Source organism: Aulonocara stuartgranti (genome assembly GCF_965226115.1).
Source record: "Aulonocara stuartgranti genome assembly, chromosome: 16".
In the NCBI taxonomy this organism is placed as follows: Eukaryota; Metazoa; Chordata; class Actinopteri; order Cichliformes; family Cichlidae; genus Aulonocara; species Aulonocara stuartgranti.
Window position 1 is genome coordinate 22,234,013 of NC_138952.1, and position 9,728 is coordinate 22,243,740.

Consider the following 9,728-nt stretch of genomic DNA (forward strand, 5'->3'; position numbering starts at 1 on the left):
TAGTTAGTTTTTTTTTTCTTGTCGGGTATTAAAGTGAAGGTAACCTAAAAATAGTTATCCAAAGAAGATGGATATTAGTCGCAATTTCGCATCAGTTTCTCTCTCCGTCGATTGAAATGCGTTTCCATGCGGTGGTGACTGAAAGGAGGATGTTTCTGATAGAACCTGGCAACCCCAAAGAAATGGGCGGCGAAGTAGATAAGAAATCGTTTTTGAACAGCAGCGCTGATTCAACATGGACGCATGCGAGCAAGCCTGATAGAAAAAGTGGAAGCGGTGTGTTTGTCGGTAAAAAATGAGCAATAGCAGAGTGGCCTGCATACTTTGTCAGCGATCCAAAGAGACGAAGATTACCGGAACCTTGTCGACTAAAGATGAAGTCACGGCTCACCAGAACTGCCTGGTAAATACAAGCACGCTTCTTTTGTTCCTCGTCTTTATTTCGTGTGTAACGACGAGGACTTGATTCACCGCTCAGTGCAGCGGTTAAGTCCACAACGTAACTGTGGACAAGAAGTGTGGAAAAGTTATAAAAATAACGCACACGAGTAATTTTTCCTGACGCCTTTAATTTCCTTATAGGCTACCACCTTTGATAAACGTACAAATTGATTCATGCATATAAACTTTCCAGCAGTTTAAAGATGAGTTCTGTTGCAATTGCTGTAACATTAAAATGCGACGATTAACACTAATCGGCACAGTTTGTGCCGTATATGCTTCTAATGGCATCACAGTGGATACAGATGAAGGTGGTACGTTCTTAAAAAGCAGGAAAACACTGCCATAACTGATTTCCAAGGGTTCCATGTAGTTCTGCTGTCCTCCTGGATCCTCTTAAAGCTATTTTTGTCAGTGTCACTGAGACTTTTTATGTGGACAAATAAAAGATATAGAAAAGTCATTTTGCCAAAAACTGATTGCAGCTTCTACCTTGTGGCTCAAGATGACTTTATATTATTCATGAGGGATACTTTTTTTTTTTTTGGCAAATACTGGAAATCTGTTTTTGGTAGGCAATCGCTTTTTGGCCCAGCAGCATCAAAAGGCCTGAAAGACCACAGAAGACAACTAAAGTGTGTGATCACACAAATTCTTTCTTTGGTTGAGAGAAAAAAAACAACTTGATAACATGTAAACAAGTAAGTTGGCGTAGTATTGTCTAGAGACTCCTTCATGAATGGAGATGCAGACGGTTTACGAGGTGCACACCGCGGTTTACACTCAAGAACATGAAGGTCAGATTAGACTTTGCCAGAAAAAAGTCAGCAAAAGAGCCTTCACATCGTGAGCTGAAGCATACTACATTATCTATGTTTTGTTGTGAGCATGGCCAGCACTAGTGTTTACTGATGATGGGATTGCCGATAGACGCGGCAGGATAAACGGTGAAGAGTACAGAGCTACAGTCTCAGCTCAGATTCAGCCAAATGCTGCCAAAGTGATTGTACAGCCCTTCTCAGAGTGAATGAATAATGACCCAAAGTGTTCTGCCAAAGCAGTATACTTAGTGTCAAGTCAGTCACCTGATCTCAGCCTGAAGACACAGCCACGCACAAGGTGTCTGCACTCAAGGCTTAGCAGAGGATCTTAACCGAGGAAACATGACATTTGGTGGCTAGTTTATGAATTTTAAGTATTGGCTTACTTAGTCTAATAAACCAAATCTATTATTTTAACTGATTATATCGAAGTGTACAGCCATGTTTTTATTACTTTTTTTAAAAAAAAAAAAATACACTTCAAGAGGGGACACGTGCACAAGCACATGCATTTACACATACTTACCTGGATTACCTTAACCTCTTTTGAGTTGCTTTAGGACAAATGCCATATTTATGAACTCACAAGTTTAGGGTAGATGTAGCTCAGGAGGTAGAGCAGGCCATCTACTAATCTGAAGGTTGGTGGTTCAATCCCTGGGTTCAATCGCGGTTCCTCCAGTCCAAGTCCAGGGCCCAATTGCTTCAATGTGTCCCCTGAAGTGTCAATGTTGGATAGAAAGTACTTAAGCATAGAAGAAAAGTGCTTGGGCGAATGAGTCATGCTGCATAAAGTGCTTTGAGTGGTAAGGTGGAGTAGAAAAGCCCTCTATAAGAACCAGTCCATTTACCGTTTTTCTACTTCATGCTCATTTATGTCCTTCACGTGAATTTCGTGTTGTTTGTTATTTCCAGTTATTTTCTGCTGGCATCTTTTGCCGGGATTCACCACAGTTCGATGACCTGTTTGGCTTCTCGGTGGGGGATGTGCTGAATGAGGTGAAACGAGGAAGCAAGCTGGTAAATATATATTAGAAATTGTGTGATTTAAAGTATAGCGCGCACTGGGAGCAATGTTTAAATGTCTTACTCCTTTGTTTGCTTTAGACCTGTAACCACTGTAAGAAAAGGGGAGCCACTGCTGGGTGTGAAGTCAAACGCTGCAAAAAGTCCTACCATTACCCGTGTGCTCTTAAAGAGGGAGCGACGACTATTGAAGATGATGACCATGGGCGCTATGTGTCAGTTTAACAGATCTGCTTAATTGCCTGTCGAAAAAGATATTCAGTTATCCTAAAAATAAAAACTCCTGCTGTGCACTGCTTGGGACAATTGTAGTTGTCTAAAAATGTGTTTTATGTGTTTTTCTAACAGGATATACTGCTCATCTCACTCTGAGCAGCAAACACGTAAGTTTTGAATTTTTATCCTTTATTTATTCAGTGTATGACAGACTTTGATTTTCATTTTTATTTCTCATGACCAGAAAAAAGCGCTTCCACAAATGAGTTTGCCTCTTCCACCAAAAAGCCCAGAACCTCCAAAAAACTCAAAAACTCCCCAAACCCCAACGCACCCGGACCATCTAAGGTTAGATTTATGGATTTACTAAAACAGACTTTTGGGGGGGAGAGGCCCAGTTTTGGGTTTGTTGTTGTTTTTGTGTGTGTGTTTTTTTTTTTTTTTTAGTAATTTCAACAAAAGGCCAAATTTTGCTATGTGAAGCAATGTAGCATGGATCGCAAGAATGCACAGATGGTAGTTGATTGACTAAGATTTGCTAACAATGCACTAACTGATAAACACAGACTCGAACAGTTAATTTCTGTAGTTAACCAAATGGGTCAAAATTAGTAGATCCCATGAGGAATTAAGCAAAATAACAGTGTAAGCGCAGACTTTACACATGCATGTCTGTGCGATTTCCTACATCAGCAGTTGGGGTGCTGAACATACTCGAGTCAGACTCAGTCAAAGACATGACCACAAGTCTGATGATACCATTACAAAATCAATCATCAATTCAGCCTTATTTGTGTATCACCAAAGGACAACAACGTTCACTTTAGAGTATTTTATATTGTAAGGTAAAAGTGTGTACAGTAACACATAAGCAAGCATTTGGTGACGGTGAGAAGGAAAAACTCCCTTTTAACAGGAAGAAACCTCCACCAGTGGAATGGAGCCAGAGATTATCATCATTAACCTGCGAGCTATGTGGTGCATTTGTGTGTGCGTTCTCCTCTGTTATAAATAACCAATCTGTTTTGTTTTCATGAGGTATGTTGCCTAACCTGTGAGAAGAGAGAAGGTAATATCAGCTTGGAAAGTTTGTCTAATAGCATTGTTATGTGAGTATTTACAAACATCTTTTTCCCCCCCTTTTTTGACTTATTTGTCTGTGGTTTAATTTTTCTGTTTTTTTATTTTTATGTATCACATTGTAATTAGCAGATGTGTGTTTTTAGGTCATATTGTGACAAACATGCTCCTGCGTCACTTAAGAAGAACACCGACGGTAAGTGTTGCTCAGAGAGATTGACATTTACTATGAAGTCGTTATTTTTTCCATTGTGCCAAATACTAAATTGCTTTGTAATTGGCAGGAGAAGGTACTGCAGCTGGATCCTCTGTACACAGCTATGACTCCAGCTCATCTAACAGTACAATGTGTAGTTCTTCCAAGGTGTTGTTCACAGTCACTTAAAGTTTTTTAGTTCTATTTTCAAGTTTGCTTGTTATTTTTACAGTTTTTTGTCTTTGCTTTTTAAACAGAGACAGTTGAGTGACTGTGACAAGTAAGTATGGGATGCTCGCTATGTCTTGAACAATAATTTTACGTTCAGAATTTTGGCTAGAATATCACCCTTATATCTAATATGGTAGCTTAAATACTCATTTTAAAAGTCTGTACAGTTCGATCCATCGTTCGTTCTTACTTTAAACAACTTCACACTTAAAACCCCAGTTGTTGTTTTTTTTCACCCACAAAACAAGTCAGGAACTCAAGTGGGTCTATATAGTCTTAAGTCATTGCTCATTTCTTTATATTTTGCTAGGAAATGGGAAATAGGCCCATTTTAGACCCGCAATATTGGATAAGGAAAAGAGAATGAATAGCTGGAAATGTCAATGTATTCTACAGGAATAATTCTCCAGGCTTCTTGCCAATCAGAAACCTTCCAGGTGGTATTGTATGGTGGATGAAAATCTGCCTTTTCTAGATTTATGTTCCATCGTTTTTGGCAAAATCCCCAACGCCACTGGCTGAAATGCAGCCACAAATTATGACCGACCTACACCAGATCAGTGTAGACTGCCCCTCTCTCCTGACCTCCTCCAAACATACTGGACAACATTTTACCAATTTGAATTCATTACTCCATAAGACCTGTTAATTTCCTTCCTGTTTCGCATCATTAATAATGGCTTTTTGATAGCCACACTGAAACTATTTCTGATGACGCTTTAGTGAACAATAGATGGATCATCTGGACCAGATGCATCTCTCAGGTCTTGATGTGACGTGAGATGTTTGCAACAGGCAGCTAGTAACAAAGTGCCTGAAAATACAATTTCAAATGGGTTCACTGGTTTATCCCTTAAGGTAAGTGCACTTTTTAAGCTTGAATGATTCATAGATCAGTGTTAAGGGGTTTAACAAACAAAAGAAACATTCATCTGAAAATGCCCAGGTTTAAGGACTGGACTGGAAACGAGCGATAAAGCAACCAAAACTTTGAAAGACTTCAGAAAGCCTGGAGAGCTATTGCTCAAGATCACTTTAAAAAAATAACAACAAACAACAAAATAACATTTCTGCTTGACAATATAAAGAAATGAGAAGAGCAAATTGTGTCCTGTTGGTTACAATAAAAATGGTGCAAACCTTGCAAACAGCTGTGATGATTCCTTACCTTTGTTACAGGCGGGAGGAGACCCTCTTGAAACCTAAGCTTCGCCGGAAGAGGAGACTCTCCGATTCTTCAAATTCAGGTCAACCCCGTTGCAAGGGAAGAAAATGTAACCTCTGTGGGCTTATCACTCTAGCTAACAAACCCCTTTCTTTTATCTTATATATATAGTTGACAATGACAATAACACTCCAATGGATATATACGCCCCATTAGAGTCTGATATAGATGAAAATGCAAACTCCGTCCCAGAGCTCGAAGTACGCCTAATCATTCATCAATTCTTCAATAACATCACTGTATGCTGAATATGTCTAATAATTTGAAGTCTCATCTTTGTCCTGTCACGTGTTGATTTCTCTTCTCGTGATGGCAGACTGTGCCTGAGGTTATCAGGTAGGTTTTGCTAGTTTTGGAGGGGTTTCTGCAGGGGGGTCTCACTAATATTTGTAATTCTAAATTATATGTATATAAAATTATGAAAAGTTGTCCAGAGTTAACCAGTAAAGCTAATTACCTGCAAGTTTCAGTAAACTGCAGCCTATCAAAGCACCACCAAAAGGCACAAACATGTGTTATGAATGCAATTATCCCCTATGAAAGCTTAGTTTTTCCCCAAAGGGCTTTTGCATACATACTTTTTCTTTTCTTGGTCTGTAAAAAAATGTCAGCAGAGGGTCGTTTTTTGAAATTATATTCTCCACTTTACAGAAGAGACACCAAGAGTCCTGCTGTGTCTTTATCAGGTAAGCAGTTGTTGATTCAGTGTGTATAGTTTGCTAAATATTTTTTTAAAGATATAAATATTTATTTTTTCAAACTCCTCTTGTCTGGTTCTTTTAGGAAATCGCATTGAGGATGAATTTAATGATGAAGACGACACAATCATAGAATCAGTGAGTTCTCTGATATTGTGTTAATCGTTGTCTTTAGCAGCTATAAATGGTCTTTTTTTTGTTATACATTTAATGTTTGGTAATTTAGAACTATGAAGATTTGGTCTTCTATATATATCTCTCGCTCTCTTTATTTATCTCTCTCTCTATCTATGGATAGATATAGATATAGAGAAATATATATAGATTTTGTCACTAAAGGAAATCCCTCTTTTTTGCATGGGATTCATATGAGGTGTGATGAGATGTGTTTTCTTTGTCTTCTGAGGATGCTGAGTCAGAGAGTCTGCTGCTTCCCGTAAAGATCTGCATACAGACCCAGTCACTTACAATGTCAGCTGGTGAACTCTCACCTCAGACTGAATCTGCTCCACCTGAAGATGTTCTGGTTAATGCAGATGTAGAGCCGGTCGTAGATGAACACGAGGGTAAGGTTTCTCCTCCTGGGACTGATCAAATGTTTTATAAGAACAAAGAGCTTTGATAATGATTACACAGCAGTTAGGCAAAACTTTTATCTGACTATAAAGACACCTGCATAGTACGGAAGAGGATTAGGGCCACTGGGGGGGGGGGGGGGGGGAATGGGCACGTCTTTTTTTTTTCCTTTTTTCTTCTTTTCCTGAATTCTGAGAAAAAAGTCAGAATTCTGACTTTTTTCTCAGAATTCTGAAAAAAACATCATTTTGATGAAAAAGTCTGACTTTTTTCTCAGATTTTTTTTTCCCCAGATTTTTTTTTTCCAGTGTCCCTAATCCTCTTCCGTAGTATAGTCTGGGTGGGCTACTATAGGGAACAAGAATTGCCTCTGAAAGTTGATGCATTTGAATTTGAAAAATGGGACGTTTAAGGACTTGATGGCTATGAATTGCAGTTACAACAGCCATAGGCTATATATAAAAGAAGGAAGTAGCTTTGTGGTGTAAAAAGGACTATCCTGATTGCAAAAAAAGAGGAATATAAAATTTGTTTTCTAGAACTTTAAGCACTTCTTGGTGAGTTTATGATCTCAGCAAGTAGTTTAACACAATTGCACATCTATGGGATCTGCTGACAAAATGAGACCCATCCATGAGGCTCTGCCTTGCAGCTTAAACGAGCTGCTACTGTCATATTAGTTCTTGATACCTCAGGAAACCTGCTGAGGGCTTGTGGAATCCCTGCCTTGACAGCTCAAAGGTGTTACTGTGGCACAAAGCAGATCTAATATTAAGGCAGGTGATTTTAATCTTGTGGCTGATTAATCTTTATGATTTTTATGAATGAGAAAGAAGTCGCGCTACGAGAGTATTTCACATTTATAAAACGCAAAGTGAAGGTTATGTGCAAGCTTTGTTTGAAAAAGCACACAATGAAATTATTAAGACACATTCACTGAAAAACGTAGAAAGAAGAAATGTGCCATGTCAAACACTTATCTAGAAAGCTTAGGAAGTTGCTGTTGCATGAAATGTGTAGATTTTTTAAGAATCAGACAGGAGTAAGGGTTTTGAAATGATAAAAAGCTGGGATTACTTATAGAACTAACTCTCTTCTTAGGGTCCAGTCCCAAGCAGAACGCTGTCCAAACCCCGGGTCAACTCACCGGTGGATCCTCTGTCTCACCCCCTCCCTCTCCTGGCCAGTCCAAATCTCCCCCTCCATACTTCACCTCCCTGAAGTCTCATACTTCACCTCCCTGCACTAGCTCGGCCACAGCCCTGGCTCCGCCTGAATGCGCCAGTGTATCCATTAACTCCTCCTCTTCCTCTCCTGTGGCACTTCCCTCAAGTCCAGAGCCCAAAATTGACTCCAGCAGCTTCTGGAAAAGCTGTAATGCAGCAGGATGTACAGAGGCCATCTTCACTGACTTCCTTGATGGGATGAAAAATATCTCCAGCAAAATCCAGTCAGATCAGGCCAGCCAGGAGGGTAAGGGTGCATGACACTTATGAGACTCTGTCTGACCTTTTTTAATGTTTTAAACTGGGGATTGTGAAAATTTTATTTTTTTCTCCACAGAATATGATCTTGCACTGTCGGTGATGGCAGCTTCTGGAAAATTGTCAGAATTTGTGGCTAAGCAGCAAGAAGGTAAAGTACACAGTACTGCTCTAGGGGTGTGGTATTAGTTGGCCGATTAACAGAAGTTAATGTCTGCTTCATTGATAGCATTTCAAGAGGTTTCAACAGATGACCTATAGATACTCATAGCATTTACAATACCATGGAAACTGTGTATTGATATATTCTGTAATTCAATGAGAAAAAAATGAAACAGCAGTGGTCAGTGGAAACCAAAATCTACAACCATATAAGGGCATAATTCAAATATCAAGTTAATAAAGTTAAAAATTGCAATGACAGGCTGATCCAACTTCTGTCCTAATGTGGCTGATTAGACACCATCTGACATCTGGGCACGATTATTAGACACTGGGGTTTGTGTCACTGAGCTCCTGGACACTTTGCAGAGATATATGGCAGGACCAGATGCACCTCTCAAGTCCTTTGCCAGGTCTTTGATTGGGTTTTTTTTCTTAATGATGTGACTTTCAGATACTGTTCATCTTCTGCAGGTTGTTTTTTTCCCCTTAAAGCCTGCAACAGTTTTTGTCCTCCACTAGTCACGTTTCTGCAAATCTATTAAGGACACAGTGCACAGCATTACTGAAATGCCAATTTTCCAGCTAAAAGCTCTTTGGGAACTATTTCAGAAGTTTGGGGGGAAAAAACATACTGTAGAAATAATTGCTATTAAGTCGTTTTACTTTTTGTTGTTTTATTTTTAAAAGATGTTTCTCCTTTTTTATTGTAATCACTAAATGACAGTTCACTGTGGTTACAGAGCTACAGAAAAAACAAATGGAACTGCAGAAGGCAGCGGCAGCGATGAAAGATGTCGTCTCAGCACTGAGAAAATGAGCTGATGAGCAGCTACTGAGTGTTAGCTATTAAAGCTAGGTTCTTTTGTCTGTGATTACATTTTATAAAAAAAATTTATACTTTTATATGGAGTAGGCCTTAATATGAATGATATTTTAGCTGAGTGATTAACTGAAATGATTCAAGTTTTTTTTTGTTTGTTTTGCTGTATTTGAGTTACTAAAAATGTTTGTTTTTTTGGAATTCAAGACTGTTCTTTTTTTTCTATATTATTGTACAATACAAAGATTTATATCAAACTATATCCCACAAGATTCTTAAACTGTAAAAAAAAAAAAAACACTGAAAAAGGTTTACCATATAATGTTTAAGGAATTTCTATGTTCATAGTGTCTGTTTTTTCTTATGTTATTTATCAAAGAGGAGTTTTAAAAAGTAAAATGTTTTAAGACGGTAATGACAGTATGCCAGAGATGTGTTGGATTAATCACTTGAAGTTAAGTTACTTGAGCAGTTTTATATTTTTTTTCCCCATACTCTGATCATTTTATATTTTTCATTTTTGCAGAAAGTGTTAACATGTTCTAGTTTACTGGCACCCCAAAGAAAAACCTGATGTGCTGTTTTTCTGACTTTACTATGATTTAAAAAAACAAAAAAAAACAAAACAGTTTTCTTTCTCCATTTTGTCTCATTGAGAAGTTTACAGATAAGATGATCAAGGTGTTTTTTTATTTATTTGCATAGGTTAGATAATTTAACTGGCACTTTATAACCCTCAGTTTCAAATA

At 38.3% G+C, this 9,728-nt stretch overlaps 1 protein-coding gene across 1 annotated transcript; it reads left to right on the forward strand.

Moving 5' to 3' along the window:
* Positions 1 to 152: 152 nt before the first annotated feature.
* On the forward strand, positions 153 to 9,605 carry phf11 (PHD finger protein 11). The gene is made up of 18 exons (XM_082508271.1): positions 153 to 403; positions 2,178 to 2,282; positions 2,370 to 2,503; positions 2,637 to 2,671; positions 2,749 to 2,852; positions 3,543 to 3,613; positions 3,731 to 3,780; positions 3,869 to 3,948; positions 4,038 to 4,060; positions 5,191 to 5,258; positions 5,348 to 5,436; positions 5,553 to 5,572; positions 5,888 to 5,922; positions 6,020 to 6,072; positions 6,341 to 6,500; positions 7,612 to 7,983; positions 8,074 to 8,145; positions 8,900 to 9,605. Exons 1-18 carry the CDS (start codon positions 296 to 298, stop codon positions 8,974 to 8,976), a joined length of 1,656 nt encoding a protein of 551 aa, XP_082364397.1. The 5' UTR covers positions 153 to 295; the 3' UTR covers positions 8,977 to 9,605.
* Positions 9,606 to 9,728: the final 123 nt, after the last annotated feature.

Bases quoted from the DNA above. Each gene is read 5' to 3' on its own strand.
- phf11 (XM_082508271.1), top strand. From the start codon at position 296: ATGAGCAATAGCAGAGTGGCCTGCATACTTTGTCAGCGATCCAAAGAG. The intron at 3,781-3,868 runs GTAAGTGTTGCT...TGTAATTGGCAG, and splicing joins ACTTAAGAAGAACACCGACG to GAGAAGGTACTGCAGCTGGA. The intron at 5,923-6,019 runs GTAAGCAGTTGT...TGGTTCTTTTAG, and splicing joins TCCTGCTGTGTCTTTATCAG to GAAATCGCATTGAGGATGAA.